We start from the raw sequence: 25857 nt of genomic DNA, 5'->3' as shown, positions 1-25857 counted from the left end.
CACAGCCTTGTTTTTTAAAATCCAAAAATCATAAATATATTTATATAATTAAATATACACATTTATTCAAATTCACAAATTTATGACATAAATAAATATTATTTAAAAATTATCTTAAAAAGAAAAATGTAAATTTTAATTAAATTTTTTTTAGCATAGTTAAATTAAGACACTCTGGTAATTCTATATCTTCTAGTCTTATATTGGATGGATGAAATGGAAAAGTTATTGGGTAAACATACTTAGTATCCATCAATAATTTTTCCTAAAAAAATAAAGAATTAATTTATATAGATTAATGATTAATTAGTCAAAGAATGAGATATTTCTAAGACACACATGACTGGGATTGGTTGTAACTTTTTAAATTAGTAAGGCAATTAAGCTATACAAATTAACTTGCAAATTGTTAGAAGTATTTTAATTTAATTACTATCTAACCCTAACATATTCACAAACTATTATATCTTATATCACTTAAAATATATATCTTAATAATGATCATTAATTTTTCTTATATTATATATATATTATTTTCTCTAAACATTAAATCAAAATTACCTTGTCTTGGCATTCTGGCCGTTCTTCCAACTTATCCTTAACTTTTCTAATGAAATCCATGGATATACGTTCCTCACAATCATCAGTAGGTTTAAATGATGTCAAAAGTTTAATAATCTAAAAAATTAAAATAATTTAGTTTTGTTTAAAATATTTATTATATTTTATAAATGTTGATTGATTTTGAAGATGTATATAAAAGTAGGAATATTTATGATTTAATATGCATATTGAATTTAAGGTACTTTTAATATTCATATTTGTTATTAGTCAAAAAAATTGGTAATATTCTATTTCAATATTTTTATTGTAATCCCTTATTAATTATTTTACTCACAAATTATACATTACAGTATAGAAATTAAAGAAATATGATAATATATATTTAATTATTTAAATTATTCAATAGACAATATAAGCATAAATGATAAAATTTAAAGAAAATAAGTACTTACTTGATTTGCATTCATTTTATCACACATTTCACAAATACTGTTAACATCATCCTCAGTTTTTCTTGCTTGTAATAGCTGTGATGCTTGAATAATTGGCAATAATGTATTAACAATATCTTGTGGCTATATATATTAATAATTAAAATTAAAATTTAGAAGAAATAATTAATTAGAAAAATAAAGTATTTACATAAAGTATTTTATCTCTTATCCATTGTTCAATATGTGATAAATTGAATCGAATTTGCATGCCTTTAGCCCAGTAACTCAAATCTTTACGTAGTAATAAATTATTTAATGCAGTGGCACACATGAAATAATAAAGCTGAAATCACAATTTATAAATTATTATTACTTTTTATCAAAATATAAGACAAAAAAAAAAAAAAAAAAAAAAAAAAATTACTTGTTTGAATATTTGTACAATAACTTCTTGATCAATCTCATGAACTAATAATTGACTATACATAGTATTTAATTCATTTTCCAAAGTAATTGTAGTTGGACTAGAAAGTGTTGAATTTGATTTCAATGAACCTAAACTACGTCTAATGTTTCTACCAATATCAATGCCAAGTGAGTCATGCTCTAATAAAGCAGGAACTATTAATGTTCTTATCCTTTCTTGCATTTTTTGAACCAAATCCTTTAATTAAGTATTCAACAACATTGCTTAAGTATTTATATTAAGAGTTGATAATTTTTAAATATTAATATTAAGTTATTAAATTATTTATATTTTAAATTTAAAAATTGAATGTGTTTGTATTTAATTACTTGGTAAAGTATCACAGCATGATCGCTAAATACTTGACGATAATCAGCCAAATCAAAATTTTGCAGTGCTTGAGAATTTTGCTTGGATGTATTATCATTAGCAAAGGCTGGTTCTCCACTATATTGTTTTAGAATATGTACTAGTTTCATTGTGTTTGAAAGCCACAAAATCATAGTGTCTTGATGTTGACGTTTTTTTACTTTTTGTAAGTTTTTTGCTACGTTTGTTAAAAATAATCCAATCTAATCAATAAACAATAGTAAATTGTTAATACTCTGGACAAAAAAATAACAATTTATAAAATAAGTACTTGACACATCAAAATACATACTCTTTTTTCTTCTTTTATAAAATCATAATAACGAATGCACATGAACAAAATATATGCTGGTAAACCTGGCAATAATTTCAATGCAGTTTCAGGTCTTAACTCTAAATCAAATAATATAATTTAAAACATTGATATTATAAAAATTTTTGATAAATTACCAATAATTAAATTTCGAGCTACAACTGGATCATCTTCTACAGAACATTTGAACATTCCCATAAATTCTGAACGATTTTTTTTTTTAGCTATAATTGTCCCATCATCACTAGATATAATTGTGCTGTTGGCAAAATTTTCATTGTCAATTGCTACATCTAAACAAAAATAAAACAAATTAAAATAAAGCTTTATAAACACTAAATTAAATCAATTTACCAAAATTAATTGTTGAATTTTCTTTCCCTTCTATCAATATATCGTTTCTTAATGCTACATATTTTCGTAAAAGTGCATCATATTTTTGTTGCAATTTCTAAATATATAAACAATTAAGGGATAATTAATGAAAGTAAATATAAAAAGTTACAAGCAAAAAGAAATAAATATAAAGAGTTATTTTTCAATTGTTAATTTAATATTCATTATTGTATTATATTATTTGTATCCTTACTAAATTATCATAATTGAGTTTATTCATATCTGATTGCAAAATAGCATCACATTGTGGATTCTTTTCAAACTCAATAGCTAAAAGTTCTTGTTGCTTTTCATTTTCATCAAGTAACTTTACAAGTTGACTTGACATATTTTCTTTTTCTTCTTTCCATTTTTCTTTCTCTGTTTGGAACTCTTCTAAAATATGCCTGTCACAACAATATACATACAATTATCATTTTTTTTTAAATGTAGTTTTGCTATATTTAAAAAAAAAAAACCCTAATTACCGATTAATAGCTTTTTGAGCATCCATTGCTTGATTCAATTCTTTATCTTCGGTTAACGATGAAGTTGTAGTTTTATAGTCAACAATCTTACGTAATGATTCTGCTGTACTATCGAGACGGTTTTGTAATTGAATACATTCTGATTTCTTTTTGAATAATTCATCTTGCAATGTTTCCAGTTGTCCTAAATAAATATAATATTTGTACTTAAAAAAATTCAATGTTAGTAATGAACCTTAAAATGAATAATTGGTTACGAGAAAAGACACAAGTTCTTTGTTTATTGATTATGCATTTATTGATTTGAAATTATAAATGACAGGTACATCTAATTTAAATATAAATGTAAAATAATAATAATAACAATAACATTAAATAAATAATAAACAAAAATTCAAATACGAAGAAAAGCTTCGATGGTCAAGGGAATAATAAGTAAAATTCAATTAAATTGAATATAAATTTGAAAATTTTTCGATATTTACGAGTCAAATCATCAGCGACGATGAAATTATGGTTGTCTGATGATTCTGTGGCTTCACGGAGTGAATTTAAGTTTTGCCGCAGTAAATTATTCTGTTCTTTTAACCGAGATATCTAAAATTATAAAATTGTCTTCATAAAATCTCATTAAAAAGTGTATTAATATATAGTTTTGCAAATAATTACATCATTATCACTAGAATTATCTCGGATTAATTTATCATTTTCAATTTTTTTTAATAACATATCTTTTTCCATCTGAATAGTTTTTAAAGTTTTTTGAAGTTGTATAAAATCACCACTTTCCAAATCATTCTGTAAAATATAGAATGTTTTGTTTTATTATTAAGTAAAAACAGTTAGTCACCACTCTTTGCATTATACAAAATTAGGTGGAAATATTTTATTAATGAGTATGTACAATGTTTAACTACTTTCTAACATCTCAAAAAAATTTACAAAAAGAACAATGCTTTTATACACCAGAATCTTTTACAAGAACCAAATTGTATAAAAGATAAATACATTCCTAATTAAAATTCTTGTATAGTGCCATAGAATAATTTTTGTTAGATTATTATCATTTGATATTTTATTAGAAAAGTACTAAGTGATATAATTTGCTTATAATACTAAACAAAATATTAAAATATATTAAAATTTTTTACAAAATTGAATTATAAAATAAAAAAATTATACTACAGAAATCAAATATATTTATTATTAAAAGTATGTGGAATCAAATTTGGTTATGACAGTACTTATTAATATAATGATTTGACTAAAGCTATAGCTTCAATAAATATATAAATAATTTAAAAACTGAGAATTTTAAGCAAACTAACTAAATTGTTATTGTTTGGAAATAAATATACATTTTTTAATTTATAAAATATTGTATATCTAATAATTATATTTGTTTCATATTTCTTATGTTAATACATAATTAAAAATATATATATATAAAATTTGTTCTCTTATATTACATATAAGTTTTGAGTTTAGATCAGTTTAATAAATGTGATAAATTTTAAATTAATGATAATTGCATTCAATAATCAAAATCAATTTTGACAAAAACTGGCGTTCTATAAATATTCCAATATTACTATTAATTATTATTAGTTTTTTCACATTGTTAAGAAAATTATGGGGATTTTCTTCATTTTAACTTTCCCATAGTTGATGAACTCTATTAAATATTCTATAATTTGTCTTCAAAATTTAAAACTGAAGCAAATATTTCATTGTAAAATTAATAAATTCTTCACTACTCAGACTGAAAAATATGTTGATTTTGTATCAACGATCTAATATTTCTACACTATTACATTAAAATAACTATAAAATATCTAATATTTTCCACAAAAATTAAAATTAACTTACACTTTTAATATCTTTTGCTATGTACCCATTTTCTTGATAAGATAAATCAAATTTGTTACGATTAAAACTATCACCAGACATATTAATATCTTCTTGTTCAAAAATTTCTAACTTTTCTTCAATTGAACGTTTTTCTGATAACAATTTTTGATATTTACTTTTTTCTGCTTCAATTTCATCTTGAAATTTTAAAACTTCACTGTCAAATTTAGTTTTCCAATTTTCTAAAATGAAATATGACATAAAATTTAAAAATGCAGCTTACAAATCACAACTAGTATAGTGTAGAGTTAAACTTTAATGCTATTTAGAAATACAGAAAATTGCTACTCTTTAATTTGGTTTATGTTAAAATTAAATCATTATAAATAAATGACATTTCAGAAAACTGGTTGTCTATGAATCTACCTTTATTAAGTTACAAAATACAACAGGACACAAGTCTATAACATTTTCAACATACCTTCAATGTCTTTTAAATTATTTTCATTTTCATGTTTTAACAGTAAAACATTAGATTCTAATGTTGAAATAATTTTCTGTGCTCCCAAAAGGTCTTGTTCAGCTTTTTTACATCTATCAATATAGGATTTAAGCATGTTCTCAGTAGTTTTTTTCTCTGATTCATACTCTATTTGTAAATTATTAAACTTGGTTTGAATTTGCTGAGCATCTTTTTTGGCATTAGTTAATTCTGAAGTAATTTGTTTTTGCTCTACTAATTTTTGCTTAGTTTCCAGTAGTTCAGCCTGTAATGACTTAGTTGATGACAATTGGTTGTTCTAAAAAAAATTATTTATTTTATTGATTTTATTGTTTAAATATCATTGGTGGCATTCTCTAAAAAAAATGTGAGAGGTGTCATTGGTCTTTTTTACTGAATTATATAAAATGATAAATTTCAATATAATAGAGCGCATATTTTAATTAATATTTGTTTTAAGCTAGCAAAATATATTGATAGTATTATGGAATACAATTCTACATAAATTAAATAATTTTGCATTTCATTTTTATATATTTTAAGAATCTGGGTATTTATGACGATGAATGTAACAAAGTAACATAAAAATATTCGAAATATAGTATTAAAGACCAATTACCTCTGTATAAACAATAGGTTATCAACATTCAATGTACCAAAAATAAATGTGTTAATACAGTGAAAATAATAGTGTTAATATGTGTACATAGTGTACAATTAGAACAAAACACAAATAAACTACTCTATATCTGTATGAGAAAAAGTATTGTAGTCAAAGAAAATGAAAGTGGTTTCAAACATATATCTACTATTTAAAATATTTAAAAATTGTCAGTTGAAAAGACAGAAGCCATTGATGATGGGTTAAAATAGTTACTAATAGAACCTGGATTTAAATGCTTTAAAAAAAATCTATAAAAATGTCTTACATATTAAATTTTTCATTTTGAGATTAACACATTGATGGAAAATAAGCCAATATTATTTTGTCATTTTTATCAATTTTATTCATTCTTATGAAATATAAAAAAAATTAAAAAAATTAAATTTAAAAGTTTTGTTTTTAAGTTTTTAATGTATGAAACAAACAATGCACTTGGAATGTTAGGAAAATAATATATTTTGTACTTAAATAATTTACAAAATCATAAAACAAATTTAATACTAGAAAATAAAAACTTACTAATTCTGTTATTTTTTGTTGCATCATATAAATCTTGTTTTCTAAACCTTTATTTAACTTAGTTACATGAGCTACTGATCGGGCTTCTTTCTTTAATGCTTTTAGGCATCTTCTTGCAAACCATCTTCTAATACAGCATTGAACTTTAATAATTTTACCTAATGTATCACGATAATGACGGTAACATAACCACATTCGAACTATTGATTGAATACGCACAGCCTATAATCCAATATTTTAATGTAGTAATACACAGTATTACTTACTAATAGTAAAATAATTACTTACAGCATTGTTTCGCCTTAATTCTAAAGTAAACTTTCTAGCTTTATAGCCACGATAATATTTTTGTAAAACAAGTATTGCTGATAGTAAATGTAAATATTTTTTACGACATAACCACATTCGTACAACTTTCTGAATTTTAGTAGCAGCTTTGGTTCTTCGTAAATGTGTTGCTAACCTGGAAAATTAATTAAAATAATAATAATTGTTATCAAATAATCTAAATAAACTTTATTACCGTCTACTTAAGTAACCTCTTCCATATCGTTGAATTAATAATGCACTAGTTCGAATTTGTATGTATTTCTTTTGACATATATATTTTCGCCAAGTTTTTTGAATACATATGCTACAATCTTTACGTCTATCAGCACGTTTTCTTTCCAAGTATGCAACTTGACCAGCTCTAAAGAATATTTTTGAATTACCATACTTATAGTTGTCTTCAGTCTGTAAAGTTTTTAGCTTATTATATAGTTTAAAGAACTTTTTAGTAAATATATAGATGTACTTTAATATGTTCTTCCACAATTCGTTGACAAGTTAATTTTGGATCATTTCTATTGATGTTCTTTGATTTTAATAATATACGATATCTTAAGAAGAAATCTACATAGGTCCATCTAAAATATTTATAATTTAAAGATGAATTAAATAAGAAAAAGTATTTTAAGAATATTTATTTACCTAGAAGGAAAGCCAGCAGCACTTATACGTATTGTTTCTAAAACACCACATGCTCGCAATTGATCTACAGCTCGTTGATGGTCAAATACAAATGGTAACTTGTTGTCATTAGGTTTAATACACCTTATATAATGTGGGGTAGTATCATTGAGTGTGGTCATGAGGGCATTAAGTGAATCTCTAAATTGCGAACCCACCTTTAAAAATAATATTTCTCTCTTAAAATATTTTTTTATAATGATTATCGACTAATATTATAATGACATACGGTTTTCTTATTCTGTTTAGAATGAGTAGGTGAACCAATAGTTGCACAGATTGGTCTCATAGGCGTTAGCATTCGAGATTTTGAAGTTGCTCCAATGGTGGCTGATTTTGGAGTATTGAGAGTGTTGGCTTTACGATCTGGGACACTTAGCTTACGATCAGTTGAACTTTCTACCATAAATATTGTACGTAACATACTATTTTTCCCATTTCTCAGTACATTAACCTAAGTAAACATATACAATAAAATTAAAAATCTGAGGAGATAATATTATTTAGAACTGTTAGTTTATAAATACATACTTGATCTTCAAAAACTGTGTCTTTATTTTTATCCAAAAATCCATCAGAAAAATATTCAACATCGCCAGCAAAATGTTTAATTGTGAAAGCACTGCCAGCTTTTAAAATTAATAATATTATTAAATATTATATAATAATTTAAAAAAAAAACAACATATTTTATTGTATATTTACATACCAAATTTAGGTTTTGAAAACCTATCCCATTTAATACATTTGGTATAAAGTTTTTGTGTCCAAGATGCATCTGATCCTTGAGGCATCTAAGATATTGATGTGGATTTTATTAATACAATTTATATTAATGTAATAAATAAATAACTTACTCGACATTCTTCATCAAGAAGATCAAGTATACCTAACTTAGATTCAATAAGATCAATGCAAGGTTGGTTATCATAAAAGTCAATGAACTTCCATTCAATTCCTTCTTTTCCATATTCTTCTTGTTCAAGTTTGAATACATGCTAATTAGATGAATAGTTTATTTTGTTAAAATAAAGAAATAAGAGATTATTCTTCTAATAAAACTCACTAAATTAAATTGCTGCTGAAGTTTTTCATTAGCATAATTGATACAAAATTGTTCAAAACTGTTTAACTCGAACATTTCAAAACCATATATGTCCAAGACACCGATTATTGGACAATTGGTCTAAATACAAAATCATATAAGTAATTAATAATAATAATTGGTTGAAATAAGATTAGATATTTTCAATAAACAAACCGATGGTGAAGTTTCACACATTGTTCTATTCATAATTGAAATCAACCATTGAAATAATGATGCATAAATGTGTTTGGCTAAAGCATCACGAGCTCCACTTGCCTAAAAACAAAAACAAAATTATCAGTAAAATAGTTCTTTTTCAAGAGATTTCATAACTATTTAACTGTTTATTTGAATTATTCTAGTTATCCATCAAAGTGTATGGAAATTTCCTAAATATATTAAATATAGTGTCTTGATATCATGCCTAAGATATAAATAATACATCTAGAATAAAAAAAAAATTATTGTTCTCACCTCATCTGCAGTCATTGGTTTTTCATAAGTTTCTTTCATACTGACAATTCTACGAAAACATAGCCATTTTTGAAGTTCTTCTTTATTGATGTCTAATAAAGTTGAAACTATTTCTAAGCTAGGATCTTTCAGCTAAATTAAGAAAGTAATTAAATTATTTTACCTATTAATCAATCAAATTTAAATACAACAAGTAGAAACTAACCGATATAAAACATGAATCACTATCTCCAGGATTTTTTTGAGTTTTACTAGTTATTTCAATATTACCTAAGTGTAAAATACTTGCTAATATTTTCCACATAAGATCTTGGTCATCTTGAGAAAATCCTAACGTATTAAGAGCATTAACTGTTTCAAAAAAATTTTGATGGTCATTATCACTGCTTGGTTGGGAAGCTAAATAAAAATATTCTTCCGAATCACCTAATAACAATAATAAAAATGAACAAATTAATAAATATTATTTAATTTTCATATTTATATTTAATATTATATATTATACATTCATATTTTTCATTTATTTTGAATATAATGTGTTAATACTGCACTTATTATTTACCTAATTGTAAATGAGGAAATGTTTCACGAGAAGAGCATAATTGATAAAATATATGATAATTTCGTTCATCAACGGCTTGGTGCACAACGCGAGACTTTTCAAGTAGATATGTTCGCATACTAGCCCCTGTTATGTGATTCCGATCATTAAAATGAAGTTCAATATACTTTCCAAAACGAGATGAATTATCATTTCTAGTTGTTTTGGCATTTCCAATAGCCTAAAAGGATATTGTTCATAAAAGGTTAAATTTAAAATATTAATTTTTTTTTAAATTACCTCCATAATAGGGCTAGAAGCTAAAACTTTCTTCTCAACTTGAGTTTCGGTTTCAGAGCCACTAATTGTAGCAAAATACCTCATTGCATACTTGGCAGAAACTGTTTTTCCTGCACCCGATTCACCAGAAACTATAATACTCTGATTATTATTTTCTCTGAAAAAAGATTCATTAAAACACACATAGATATACCTAAATAAATATTTAATTTATTATCTTACATTTCCATTTTATTAAATGCTTGTTCTGCCACAGCAAATACGTGGGGGTCTAAACTGCCCATTGTTTGACCTCTGTATGCCATCATTGTATCAATGCCATAGATGTCAAGATCTTTATAAGGGTTAATGGCGACTAAGACAATACCTAATATATAAAAGAAAACCAATACTTTAAATGATGAAATATTGAAATTGTTTAAAGTATATATTTTACCACAATAAGTGTAAATTGCATGACTTTGAACAAATCTACAATATAAATTGTATAGAATAGCTGGTTCATGTAGGTATGATAATGAAGTCAAATCATTTTCCCCAAGAAGTATATCAGGATTTTGAAGAGGTGGAAGTTCTTCATCTGAAGAAATCTTAATGACTTGTTCATCTTTGGATTTAATTTTTCTTACTGTTAATTTATGTCCATCATATGCCTCTATTATTTCTGCTGTTTGCCAGACTTCTGAATGACAAGGGATCCAAATTTTTGTCCCCTAAAACAATAAATGAAACTTATGATTTATGTTAAGATTAAATTAATTAAATTAAAATTAATAAGGTATGAAAATATGTCTAAATTATTCAATGTTCACTTGCTTTGCTATGACCAATTAACCATTATGATAATGAAACATCAATTTATTTCAATATCAAAAATGCATATTACTGTAAATTAGCGAGTAACTCATCTATGTTAAAATCTTAATTTCATAATAATAATGGTAATCATGAACTAAGATATATATATATATATATCTTAGTTCATGATGGTAATTGATACTGGGGTAAAATATTGTAAATATGATTTATTCATTATAACCAAGGAGATATCTTTTTAAAATTTTCAATAATTATTTAAAATCTACAAGTTTAGTTCAAATTAATACAGCACAGGACCATTAATAATTATGGTAGACAAAGACGTTATTTTGTGGATTGGAAAAAATTAAAAATAATATTTTAGCAAATCACATCAAAATATGTACATAAAAAATTCTCACTAAACTATATTATCGATATCATGATATTATCTCTGTCAACAAAGATTACTCTCACAATAAAATACATAATAATTGACCCTCAGTGCACTCGTGTACAATTATTGTTATTGGATTTCAAGGACGTCTTCTTTACATAATCAAATATTTTATATTATTATGCAATTATATCTAATCTATGATGATAACTGAACAAACTACAAACAAGTAATTAAAACAATTATTATATCGATTAATTTCTGTTTAAATCTAACTTCAGATATTAATAATAATAATAATATCCTTTATTAGGTACGGAAATAATATTCTAATTAGAATTATTTATAAGGCGACAGATATTTTTCTTAAATCTAATTTAAATATACAGGTTTAATAATTTAAGAATTTAGTTTAAATCAATATATAATACAAATTGTTTTAATAATAATAATAAAAGAAAATAATACAATAAATAAATATGGGTTACGAATAAAAATGAAAATTCTTAGTTACTATAAATATAATGATGCTGACGATGCTGTTAATTCGATGATTGACGTATGAAATAAGTCAATATTACATAAAGAATTACCAGCTGATATTAGTTCATTAGCAGGAGAGTACATTTTATACGTATTTAGAAGCACGCAAAGGATAGAAGTCAGGTTTATTTCTTGAGTTTAAAGAATTAATTTTAAGGTTTAAACGTTTAATAAGTTCAGGGCAATTAATGAAATTGTCGGGTAATTTAAATGAAAATTTCAAGTCCACAATCAAAACCTATTGTTTAATGATATTATTTTAAAATTATAATTTGGATAATCATATCCTGAATGAGGAATATTTTGAAAACCCAAAACCACATTTATAGCATTAATATCTAAAAAAACTATTTTTAATAAATGCTAAACATTGATTTTCCAGAATACTATCTGTATGTCAAACTAAAGATGCATATACAATTTATACCAAAGAGAATAATACAACATTTTTGAGACTGAAACATCATTAAAATCTATACATAGGTATTAGGTATACGTTTTATAAAATCTAATTTTATAAATGATTTATTTTTAAATTATCAGCATGATTTTTAAATGAAAGTTTAGAATTAAAATTAACTCCTCAAGTACTGTAAGGTACATGCGCGCATGTTAAATTCTAAGGTACATATAAAAATGCTTTGTACCTACATGTAACAGACTATAGAGTAAATAATGAGCAGTTGCTATGAACTTTTTTGATTTTATTACACTAGTTCTATAACGATGAAAATTAAAACATTTGTTTACCAATTATTATCACTATTTTACATTTTTACGAAATACAGTTAAAATGCTATTTACCTAGAATAGTTATACTATCAAAATTTATAAATAAATCATATTAAATTATTAAGCAAAAATTATTTTATTTTATAAAGAGAAGATACTACAGTCGTTTTATTACTTTAATTTTCTTTCAAAAAGTTTACAGATATTTCAAGATTGATAAGCAGCTGATCGATTTATTTGGTGTTGATCATTTACCAGGACTTTTGGAAATGTAGGTAATTTCCACATTTTTACAGAAGAAAAAAAAATTATGATAAATTTTAATTTTGGTATACCTTATGAAGTTATGAATAAAACTATGATTTTAATGACCTAAAAATACACAAAAATGCACTAAAAAAAAATAAATTCAAAAATGACCAAACAATCTAAAAAATGAATATAATATAAACACATATTAAAAAAAATTCAAATAAAACAAAATGAGTTTGAATACACAAAAAATGCAAGATAAAAATTACACATTTTAAATGTTTATACAATGAAATACTTTGTGTAGTACAAAAAATGAAATGTGTACTACAAAATTCAAAAATGTGTAGTAAATAATATTGTTTATTTTTTCTATATTATAAATTTTCTTTTTAAATCACTTAATATAAACGTTTAATTAAAATTAGTGTGTAGCACGAAAAATAGAAAATTTTAGGCCCTGCTTTATAGCACTTACAGAAAAAAATAAAAAAGCCATTAAAATTTTATCTTTACTTATGAACAATTGCTTCATATTCTATTTAATTTGTTTTATATTACTTTCACTACTGAAATTTGTAACTGTTATTAGAAGTAGTACATATAACTTATTGATTGTTTTTTTCTTTTAGAGTCTTAACTAATTTTTGGATTATGTATATGTATTGAATAAATATTTTCAAAAAATATTTCCTATAATAGCTAATTCATGTAAAAAACTAACAAAAATCGATGCAAAAATAACAAACAACCTAATAGTCGTTCACGCCTACTCATACATTAATTAATAGTTATATAACAATTTTGATAATAATTTATATCGTAATACAACAATATATTGCACTAACTAATATCTACCGACAACACATTAAAGTCAACATATTATAAATTTAATAAATTAGAAAAAAACAACAACTAGGAATTTAAAAAAATAAGTTATATTTTTAATGGAATGTTATTCGTCAAAAAGTGCTATTAAAAATAGCAATTTAAACACAAAAAAAGTTCCTAGAGTTAATAACGATTGTCAATTGTCCAAAAAAGCGAACAGATGTGTTCAAACCACAGTTCTAGTCATAATTTAGGTATATAGGCATTATAATATAAGTAATAAATAGGTTATCATATTATGAATTATGGTATTTCAAGTTTCAACTATATCTACAATGGTTGTGGCCGTCATCATTTCCACAGCGTTATCCATTATCGTCCGCAGATTTGATATAGTATCAATATAATATTGATTAGTATTTAAAATTATTTAAATGCATTAATTTTGAAATATTATTATTTTTTCAATTGTTCACGATAATCATAAAATATTTTTTTTAAAGTCATAATTTCTTTTTTATTCATACTTGTTTATGATTAGAAAATATTATGCAATATCAATAATAATAAAAAATAATATTATATGTAAGTATAAACATATATAGTTTTAAAGCAAATTATCTAATAACTAACATCTAACTTAATAGTTGATGAGAAAACAACATTTTTTATCACATGTACATTTACATACAACTTTTTTTTACAATGATATACCCTTATTCTCATTATATTTAAAAAAAAAAAAAAAACGTGCATAGTTTATGATTATTTAATTATAATGTAATATTAATGTAAATAGGTAATCATAATACTACACACTGGTTAGGGTACTCTTTCAATTCTCAATTCTAATACGTGTCTAAAAACCAGTCATTCGTAATCGCGCTGGCAGAACGACTTATTAGTTATTATTGAATCTGTATATAAGTAGGTAAGATTTAAAACTGATCAACAGATTAATGGAAAAATTAGCATTATGAGTTGAATAAATTACCACACTATCGTATTATTTTGAGCTTAGGCCAAGTTTATGTTGTATTACGTAGGAAGTATATATAATATACCAATATATTTTTAATATATTATTTTTTAAAAAAAAACTACAAGTTTATTGCAATTTATAACGAAAGTAAAACCTTTAACTAGTTCATGTATCTACGTAATAAATATTATATACAGAACTGTGATGGTAAAGTCATCAAAATACCGAGCTATAAGTTTATGTTTATTAAATTATAATATAATTATTTTCTGTGTAAATATTTGGATGATTAAGTGAAAAAACATATTTTTAACGGCGTGTAATAATACTATTATACTTATAGTTTCAAAATATACTTATTTACAGCAAGTATGTAGTATAAGTAGCGTGAAAATTGATTCTTCTGTTTATTTAATTTACTGAACATAATGTTTGACTTAGCACACTCACCGCGTATTCACGAAGAGTTTAGTTGTTTGTCGTTTTGTTAGACAATTTATATTATGATATTATACAGCGTGCGAAGTATTGAAATAATTGAAGGAAATGTGTCGTCTAGTCACATTATGTTTAAATCCAACTTTGCTGACTGTAGTGTTTAAATTATAGTGCATTTAACAATATTTTCAATTTCCGTTGATTAATATTGATTTGTATCAAATGACTAACATATAGGATTATAACATTACAGAGAGGATTTATATTTTATACCAGAGGTGGTATAGGCGTACACATAGGTGCAGTACAAAGTTCATGTGCTGTGTCTGCAACATTTTTTGGTAATATTGATCGGCCAGATGGTGGAAAATAGTAAATATACGTTCTAAAAATAACTTCAAATTATTCAGAATATTTAATGTAACTTAGTGTTTTTAAAAGAAGTGAATACATTATGTTAGGAGGTATGTTTATGTTTATATTTGTATATTTTAAATATATTAATAGTTATAATACTACAGTCACTATAGTAACGATAACATAGCATATCTGTGTAGTGTGTACTATACAATTAACAATTTTGGCGGTTCAAAGTGTATTTGGCCGATTGTAAAAATATGAGCTGCTTTAAGAGCATACTGCATCTACCATTTAAATCAGCGCACGCCTATGAAAGTTGGTATTATATTATTAATCGAACAAAATATATGTAATATAAACTATAATGTGTCCTCCTAAGATCGTGTATGTTTTAAGTTTCTATAGGTTATTTCGACGTAGGAACGAGGGTAGCGAGGGTAGTTATTTGAAAATTAATAATATGTCATGCTATTAATACTCATTGAGTATTATACTTCTTATGCAGCTATCGCAATAATAAAATTTATGTGTTATTAGATAACCATTTTGACCACTATGTGAATAACAGGTATACTAAGAATCGGTACAGGTATGCATAATCATATCACTGTATACAGAGTGTTTAGAAAGTACACGCGTGAACTATTAGACCATAAATAAACGAATAAAAATAATTATAATTTAAATTATAAACAGACATATCATCTAACAACGATTTCGAAGAGACGTTTGAAAACAATAATTTTAACATTGTTGATTTGTTGTCTTAGTCATTATTTCAAAAAGTTTAAATTAACAAATAAATACCTAGGCACGCTTCGAGAACAGCAACAGCCTGAATAGGCGCGGTATCACGGCTAGAAACCGTACAAAATGAGCAACATAATGGGTTTCCGTAAATCGTGAAAAATCGAAAAAAAAATACAAACAATAATAAGTAACAACACTTATACCTAATATATTATAATGCCTGCGAACTGACTTCGATTCCATTGACCTTGGCCTGTGCGAAGCACTTAACATAATATTGTATTTAAAATACATTATAAAACATACTCGTCTACATGATATACATGATATACCTATTGCATAGTTTATGCTGTAACAACGATGATGTATTCTATAAGGGAATGTCGTTTTAAACGTTGTGCAATAGACTATATTCAACAATACAAATAAATACCCATTTTGGCATGAGTGGAGATCTGTATTACCGCCAAAGCAGTAGGCTCAATTCCATAGAAAAAACATATTAAGTATAATAGTTATAATACGCGTTGTTTGTTGACTTACGGGAGTGTAGCAAGCCTTGTATTCCGGTGCAGACTTCCAATATTGAAAACGGCGCACGAGTTCATCGTTCAGTGGTTTCAACGATGCGCATTTTCTCGGAGCCATCATACGTGTTAGGGTCAACACAACACGCGGTCAGAAAGTTTTTTAATTATCAGATCAATATTATAATATATTTCCCTGTCCACGAAGATCTTGTACCTACTCAATTTTTTTATTTTTGTTATTATTACCAAATTATCATTAGGTAGGTATAATATGTGATTATCAGCATTTAGTATATATTTTTAAAATTTAATTTAAGTTTTACTAGATGAGGGCATTATTAATTATCAATAAAATTATTATGTATGTAATTTACGCGAACAAAATTAAATTAATTCATCACCAAATGTGCGAACACACACCGCGTGACGATGAGCTTGCCAGCTTGAATATCTCTGATGTTTTCCCATAAAAATAAAAACGATTATATTACCAAAATATTGCACGTATCGAATTTGTTTATTGCCGGTAAAAAAATAATAATAAAGATCAACAAAATATATAGATATTGTTATTAAAATAATATTATACGTACTAAAAAATACCAAACTAGAACTAACAACAAACGTACACTATTTTCGTAATAAGTGTTCGGCGATACTAGATTATATGAAGAAAATTCAATATGCATTGGGTTAACCGTGTCTAACCGACATGCAAAACACAAATGCACTTATTCGGATTCCATGTTTTACATAATGCTATTTTACAGTTTTTTTTTTTTAACTGAAGATATATTCTCCAGGAATAAACACTTGAAAACTATTTAAAAATTCCGTAGTAGAAGTTGATTTCATTATTTTAAGTTAGATATACGATCAATCGTTGCGCATTATTGTGTACAGGAAAATGAAAAATTTGCATAGAGCGTGAAAAAACTGATCGCGTAAAATATGTATTTAATAATTAATAGGTACACTTATATAACATTGATTGCTCTTCAAATGTATTATTTTAAAAAATAATGGACTATTCTCTAATTCATTACTTAAAAATTAAATTATTAATAAATTAAAATTCACTGCCAACACTTAACCACAGAATCTAAATAAATGTATATTGTTTTAAATTTAAAAAAGAGAATTAATTTAATATAATAAATATTTTAGATTGAAAAATGAATAAAAATTTATAAAAAATGTACATGATGAATTTTACGATTTTTTTTTTCCATTAAAAATTAATATATAAAATGGATTACAAAAAAAGTCGTGCTAGTGTGTAAAATAAATATAAAAATTAATATTGTAGAATTTAAAAAACACTGTTAAAGAATACAATTTATTTTCTATCCAATTGTTCACTATTATTTTAAAACTAATTTCTATTTCATATTGACAAACATAATGCAACTGAAAAGCATATGCTCATCAATAACTTGCCGTTTACATTAGTAAAAAAGCATATTCTGGTGTACAAGGATCTCTGTGGCAGGGGAAATAGGTATAACAAAATTTATACCCCCTCCATCATGTTTATACAAGCATCAAATGTAGTTCCTTATAGTTTTTACGACCATAAATATTATAATTTTTTTTTACATTAAAATATTACATAAGCTACTATTAACAATACACATAATTAATAGTTGCTTAAATTATTCGTTATAAATCTATTATTGTCTACAATATCAAATAAAAATATGACAAATATGTTTAATAATTACAAGTATACTTAATGCTATAAATTAAAATCTATCAAAATAAAAATAATTTATTTTAAATTTAATTTAAAAAAGTTAGGTAAAAGATATTAATATCACCTAATTGAGTACAACATTTACAATAAGTCATAGATTTTGTACCTAATACAGTAATAATATTTTAATTTACTCAATATTTTGGTAACAATTCAGTCCTCCTTTTAATTCACACATAGCCAAATTATGTTAAGTATCATTTTTTTTTTTTTATTTAGCTATTAGTTAAAACTATTATAGCTTAACAAAGGTACCATTTATATTTTTAAATTGGGATAATTTTTTTTATCACTGTATTTATATGGCATTTAATATAGTTTGTATAAAGCTAATAAGTTATGTATTTGTAAGATATAAATTATCAACAAAGACAATAATTTTCAAGGAAACAAAGAATTATTATATTCTTGCTTCATTTGTGCAAACATTATGATAAAGCAACTGTCAAATCAATTGGTATAATAATATATGAGAACTAATTTATAAATTGTATGAGAAACGTCATAGTAAAGTATATCAAAACTAATAAACGAAGTCTTAGGTAGGCCAGTCTAAACCTTTAAAATATATCATTTTTTAATTAATTGTGTGCATATTAAATAAATATAAGGCATTTATGAAATAAAAAAAATCAATAAATTAAGAGATTTTATAATTTTAAAATACTGAAATCTTAACATATTTTCAAAAAGTAATACAAGTTATATTAGATTGATAAAAGATAAAAGTTTAGAAACTTAAGAATTAGCTTAGACTTATATTTAAAAGTATTTATAAACTTGACTGAATATCAAAAAAAAGTAATATTAGGTAAAAACCAAAAACTAAGTTTAATCAAAACATAATAATATATTTTAAAATAGTTTTCTAGAAATTAAAAAAAAAAAAAAAATTGAAGATAATGTTATACAGTTGTTACAAATCAGTGAAATTATAGTTACATAAATAATCATCAACATTAAAGTTTATGTTAAAATTACTATCAAGCATATATTCTATCATTTAATAATGCAAATTGATAAAATTAATCAATTAATTTTATTTTTATCTTTTAAATTATTTTACCAGTGACTAATAATTAATAAATTGATTATATTTAGACATTTAGTTTGTAATTCAAATTATTAAAACATACATTGAATTTAAAACAATTTATTTAAGTTTTATAATAAATTACCAAGAAATAATAACCAACAGGTGAAGGTTAATGAAGATTCTATTGTGTACTTTATAATAAGGCATCTCTGTTAGATAGGTATCATAATGTACATCCTCAAACTATAACCAAAACCTTACAAAATAATAAAAATAAAAACTCTGCAAAATTTTTAACTTAAAAACTAAAAGTTAAATCATGATTTTGGATACAGATTTAGCTTATATTATAGATTATAGTCATTCATGAACCATAAATACTCTAACAGATGATTGAGATATTTTAACATCTTCTAACAGCTTTAAAACAATCATTTTTCTTTATATTCACATCTATTCAATTGAAATAATATGCATATATAATATATTATGAAGTCAATACCAAAGGTATGCAGTGTTTTCTTCTTAGATTATTAAACTATTCCTTTTTAATGAATTTAGATAAATATTATCCCTTTCAATCATCAAAACATATAGAATACTAACAATTTTAAGTCAATCAATATTCCTATATCCATCAAATCTCTTAAACAATATACTACATGTTTAATATAAAAAAAAAAAAAACAGAAGTTAAATTAATATTAGATTAAAATTAAAATAATCTATATTTAATCAAATAATTTAGTTAACTTGTCCCACTCTTATAATATAATAAATATTTAAACAATTTCCCTGGAAAAAGTTAGTAACACAAATGTAATTTAACAAAAGTACAAAAGTATAAATTATAAAAATAATGAAATATATAATTTAAAAAAAACTTAGTTTTGATGTTGAAAGTTGTTTTAATACTAAAACTAGGTTTATAATTATTTTAGATTCAGTATTGATTTTACAATGATATGTTTTTTCTTGTGTCATAATTTATTACCTTCTGAGGCAGTTAAAATTCTTTTATTTTTAACTTTGATGGTAGATTAAAAAAAAAAATAAAAATAAATGGTGATATGTAGGGCATGGAAGTTGATGCATTTTGCTTATTCTTTTGGACTTATTAGATGATGCTCTACTAGCCACAAATATGTTTCATAAACAAGTGAATCTAAATAACTAATTTTTATTTTTTTTTGAAGTTTTTACTTTTTAAATCATATTTTGTCATTTTTAGGTACTATTTTCCTTTTTAGTTCAATTTACACGCATAGTTTTTAATGTACACAGACTGTATATAAGTACCTACATCAAATTTATATTTTATAAAATAATATTTCGCACAGGTTAGGTAAAGATAAAGATTTGATAGAATAAGGCAATTTCCAGTTGTCATTTTTACTTTTAATAATATAAAATATACTTTAATAGTACAATGTAATAATTTTATGTAATTTATATTATTATTACTATTGTTTTTGTAAAAAAAAAAAATTGTATTTTTACTAGTTTTAAACAAATATTTAAAACTTTATAGGTCATTTTTTATCATTTTTAAGTCATATTTGCATGTTTATAATACTTACTAGGTTCAAATTCTTGAAATTTTTATAAAAACATCTCACCTTAATTATTATTATACTTGCATTCAATTATTAAAAATTGTAAAAGAAAATTTTTTTTGTGTGTATTTTAAGTTCAAATTTTGAAAAAATTATATGTTTAAACAATGATTAATGGTATATTTATTATTTTGTTCAATGATTTGCAGGTAAAATAAAACCTTAACAAGTAAATTATGAATTTTACTTTGTGTAATGAAATTTTCAAAACATGTAGATTAATTGTAAGATATTTATTTATGCCATGAACCTATTCACACAAATCTATTTAATGGTAAGGTGAAAAGTTAATAATAAATGAAAAATACAGTCGATTCCGCTTAATAGAAATACTAGTTAATAAGGACAACTGCTTAATAGGAACAATTATTGTTCAATAACGAAAACAAATGTACACTTGTAGGGTGAAATATGTTCACCACTTATCTGGGCCACGAACCCGAATAATTGGGAAATTTTTATCGAGTATCACAATCAATGATATGTAACAAAAAAATTAATATTCATATTTTTTTTAAATAAGATAAAATACATAATAACAAAATAAAAAAATATATGAATGTACTTTATATTATATATATATTTTTATTATAATTAGGTTATATTATCATGTTTTTATTTTTATATCATTAAATAATCTCTATAATTATGTGTAATTTGTAATAATAAAAATATATGAAAAAATCAGTTTTTTAACAAATGTATATGTTTATTTTTGTATTTTGGATTATTGGGACAAAATAACATGCAACTAATATGTCCCAATAAAGCAAAATCGACTGTAGTATAAATTATATTATAATAAATGTAATGTTTTTTAGCAAAAATTAAATGAAATATACTTAGTATTATAAACTGATATATCACTTCTGCTCAGAATCATTTTTTTTAATGAAAAATTATGTATCATTAACAAGGCCGCCCGCAGAAATTTTTCTCAAGGGGGCCAGCAAAAAATAATACACTTACCATAAATTCTGTTTTTTATATCACATCGTAAAAAAATATTATTTATTTATTTTAATATTGCAAGTGTCACTTTATCACTTATCAGTCCTCCTTATCGCCCTCCAAGACGCTATATAAAATGCAAATAAATGCAATAAAAATTAGGTATTATCTTAATTAGCAGGGGGGGGCTGGCCCTCCCCGCCACCCCTTGTGGGCGGCTTTGATCATTGAATTCAAATTTAATACATCTATTATAGTGGCCCACTTGACACCTATTGTACAGCAGAAGTACTCATCTACCAATTATATATACATATATTAATCATATGTACAATACAATATAAATAAATTATTATTCATATTTCACTTATTTGAAAACATTTACAAGGTGTAGTATAGAATATTGATAAAGTTTAACAAATATTTGTAACATATTTTATTCGGTAAGTATAATAATCAATATAGAGGAAATGAAAACACCATCTTGATAAAACACTTTTTTGTAAATAATATGAAGGATGACTTACTAGAAATGTGAAACCAAAAAACTTTTTCAGTATTTAAAACAAAGTTATATTTTTGTATAATTTTTACTTGTTTATCATACAACTTAATCAATGCATACAGTAAAAACATTAACTTGAGTATTTAAATGTGTGATTTTGACATAGATATTGTTTTCGGGGAACTTTCAAGGTCTTTTAAAACTTAAATTCATTAAATTAAACAGATCACAAATTCCTTATACAGGTATTAGATTAATATAGTAACCTATTTTGTTTAAATTTAATTTAAACATACATCTAATATTAACTTACCAAGGCATAAAGATTTCTATGACTTTGGATATCCATGATTGATTTTTCTATAACACACAGATAATAAATCTAATTAATTACTATTACAAAACATTATAAAGGATGTTATTTAAAATAAAAATATTTTAGGTATAATAAATGTTTGTAATTTAAATCCTTTTATGCGTAAGATTAAAAAACGCAATAATTTTCAATTGGTATCTATGCACTAATGTAATTCTACAAATAGAAATATTAATACAAAATAATATATTCTTTAAATCATACACTGATACAGCAGAATTGAATCAATCTTCTTTTAATAATAAATTAAACTAGTTATAAACATTAATTAGACATGTTATATGCATATAAAATGTTTATAAGCAATTATTATAAAAACATATAGGTTATGAGATCATAATGATGGTAAAATATGTTAATAATTCAGTTTCATAATTAATTAGTAGGTATCTAAATATTATACCTGCATAATATAAAAGAAATTTAACGAGTAAATGTGTAAGTACAGCATGTCAATATACTTTGAACCATATTTATTTTCTAATTTATGATTGACAACATTTTTAAACCGAACCATACAATTACAATTTATGAATAATTAACATAATTTTAATAATAATTAATAATAATAATTTTATTAATAAACTTAATATTTTGTCAATTTTTTTAAATTAATTATTTACATTTATAACATAATGTGTTTATACTAAATTATAACACTTATTATATAATAATAATCATTTACATTTTATATACTTAATGGTTTATAAGATATAAGATGTTTTATATCATTTTTATAGGATTGTTATTATATAATAACATATCTATTGTTGGAAATTGGAATATTATACATATATAAACAGAATAGGTATAAAATTCATAAATAATAAGCACAATTTTAATTATCTATGTACCTAATAAAAATTATTTTATTATTAAATTGTAATATCTTATTTTAAAACAGAACAAATGGGAGTACACACATAAACAATGACATAATTGATAATTCCTGACCTTATACTTTTTACTTATTTCATAGTGTTCAATGTTCATGAATTGTGATAATAAAAAAATTAATGTTTTGTTTATAATTATATTATTAAAAACATGAAATACTAGGTATCTATATTCAAGTTATTTAACAATTTGTCATTCAGGTAATTATGATTAAAAAAAAACAATTAATATTATATTATAATTTAATGTTATATACTTTAGCTGTTAAATCTGAAATTTAAATTATTTATTATTGTTTACAATTAAAACTTAACTAACCCCACAATTACTTATCATGTTACCAAGATTTGAAAATTTATACATTGTGTATTCTAAAATATATCTTATTTATTATTTAAATTACACAAGTTTTAAGACTTAAAAATTTAATAATTTAATAGATCAAATAAAAATCAACTGAAGTTTTAAATAAAAATAAAAAGAATAGAATAATACTAATATTTGAAATATTTTAATTGATATTTAAGTATATTATTTATGAATAAGTACTTAAATACTTCACCAACTAAAATGATTATGAAACTTATTTATCTTTTACCTATTTATAGAGAAAAAACTGGTTTCAAGATAGTCTAAAGAAGCAAATAATATTGAAAAATTGATTACGACAAAGTAAAAACCGGTCATTAAAAAGTTTAAAAATAAACGTGATAATACAATTATTATTTAAATATATAAGTGCAAATCAATGTAAATTTATTAGATGTTTTTGAACATTCATAGTTCATAAGAGGTTTACGAACACTTAATCACGGATTTGGACGATAAAGAAATTAAATAATAAGGAAATATTATCGTCTTCTTTTAGACAAGACGACGTCCACGTGGAAGACAATCATCAAAAACGAGTGGGGGAGAAGAAATTAAAACAATAAAAATAATCCTTAAACTTATCTATAAACAGCAATTTGTTATTTAGTACAATTTTAACGGATTAAAGTAAACTCACCTTATTCGAGAGATGCCCTAGTTTTGAATTTGTCTATAGAAATTGGATAACTGATAATTGTGCCATCGAATGATGTACACGAGTCAAAAATTTCGCAACAAGTTCTACGATCGGAAACAATTTTTGACGCACAAGGAACAATCACGAACGGTTAAAAAAATATCTAAAGATGTTCGACGTTTTGTTAACGAACAAACATACCAACGGCCGGCGCGCAAATAAAAATAATAAATAAAAATAATATATGAAAAAAATCTTATCACGATAACTGTAGAATCAGATGTTGTGTACACAGACTGAGCAACCCGAATTTACCGATCGATGAACAAACAATTGGATGTTAGCTACGGATTTACGAAAACAAACTTGTTGAACACGTCTTGAACCAGTCGGCGGTACTCGATAGTTGATAGCACCACCTGCCATTGCGGTATAATCATAAATTCATAAGTCGTGACTTAGCGATTGTAGTGTTATTAACGTTAATGCGTTTATGGCCTACCTATGTGTTTTACGATCGCCATGATGACTATAAATTATGAATTATTATGATGAACATATTATTAACATGATAATCATAAAGTTATAGTTTAGAATTCAAGCTAGCAACTTACGTGAATAGATTAAATTGCGTTGGCATGATCATCGAACTCTGGCGAGTATCTATCTGATTATCTATATCATTACTATTTACTAGTAGGTACATTATTTTTGTCTTGGTACCACGAACCACGAGAAAACACGCGTTAGCATTACTTTCTTCTAAATTCTTCCAAATAACTTGAACTAACATTATGTATTATACATAATTAATAAAAGATAAGTACTTGATATATTAATATAATATTTACCCATTCGTTCAGCATATTTTCGATAGAAATTTTGAAAAGAAGCATGAATAGCAATTTTTAAAATTATTTTACTTAATTATTATGTTCAATAATAGTACCACATTTTATGTAATAAAATGTATGTCATTGCAATTTTCAAATACATAGGTACCTAGTACCTACATAAAAACTTAATTAATTAATCACGTTATGTTACACTTATTGTCTTTCAAGCATTATCTACGTCCATAATATATTTGATGAAACAAAATTCATACTGTTCATTGCTTTGTCATTTGTCAAGTTGTGT

At 23.9% G+C, this 25857-nt stretch overlaps 1 protein-coding gene across 2 annotated transcripts; it reads right to left on the bottom strand.

Annotated features, from left to right (window-relative positions):
• Nucleotides 1–111: 111 nt before the first annotated feature.
• Nucleotides 112–24976, bottom strand: LOC112602219 (unconventional myosin-Va). Of its 2 annotated transcripts, XM_025350172.1 has the most exons (34): nucleotides 24718–24976; nucleotides 22749–22795; nucleotides 10395–10671; nucleotides 10181–10325; nucleotides 9959–10115; nucleotides 9680–9899; nucleotides 9323–9543; nucleotides 9118–9249; nucleotides 8818–8919; nucleotides 8623–8742; nucleotides 8414–8554; nucleotides 8266–8350; nucleotides 8088–8185; nucleotides 7786–8010; nucleotides 7518–7714; nucleotides 7342–7453; nucleotides 7069–7280; nucleotides 6834–7008; nucleotides 6546–6767; nucleotides 5342–5660; nucleotides 4879–5102; nucleotides 3679–3807; nucleotides 3495–3606; nucleotides 3010–3193; nucleotides 2736–2928; nucleotides 2501–2597; nucleotides 2284–2439; nucleotides 2126–2226; nucleotides 1794–2036; nucleotides 1423–1662; nucleotides 1207–1341; nucleotides 1017–1139; nucleotides 562–678; nucleotides 112–265 (listed from the first exon to the last, which is right to left on the bottom strand). In XM_025350172.1, exons 2-34 carry the CDS (start codon nucleotides 22782–22784, stop codon nucleotides 140–142), a joined length of 5376 nt encoding a protein of 1791 aa, XP_025205957.1. In that variant the 5' UTR covers nucleotides 22785–22795; nucleotides 24718–24976; the 3' UTR covers nucleotides 112–139. The 2 variants fall into 2 exon arrangements, with proteins under 2 accessions (XP_025205957.1, XP_025205956.1); XM_025350171.1 differs by lacking the exons at nucleotides 22749–22795; nucleotides 24718–24976 and adding an exon at nucleotides 16585–16692.
• Nucleotides 24977–25857: the final 881 nt, after the last annotated feature.

The sequence above is a fragment of the Melanaphis sacchari genome, unplaced genomic scaffold, assembly GCF_002803265.2.
Source record: "Melanaphis sacchari strain LSU unplaced genomic scaffold, SCAv2.0 Contig85_pilon_pilon, whole genome shotgun sequence".
Classification (NCBI taxonomy): Eukaryota; Metazoa; Arthropoda; class Insecta; order Hemiptera; family Aphididae; genus Melanaphis; species Melanaphis sacchari.
Note: the sequence above shows the minus strand (reverse complement) of the source record. Positions and strands in the feature narration are given on the sequence as shown.

Excerpts from the sequence above, each read along its gene's own strand:
- LOC112602219 (XM_025350171.1), bottom strand. The coding sequence starts at position 16,692 with ATGATGGCTCCGAGAAAATGCGCATCGTTGAAACCACTGAACGATGAA. Across the intron at positions 8,920-9,117 it reads AACCAATGACTGCAGATGAG|GCAAGTGGAGCTCGTGATGC; the intron begins GTGAGAACAATA and ends TTTTGTTTTTAG. Across the intron at positions 8,555-8,622 it reads TTCAGCAGCAATTTAATTTA|CATGTATTCAAACTTGAACA; the intron begins GTGAGTTTTATT and ends TCATCTAATTAG.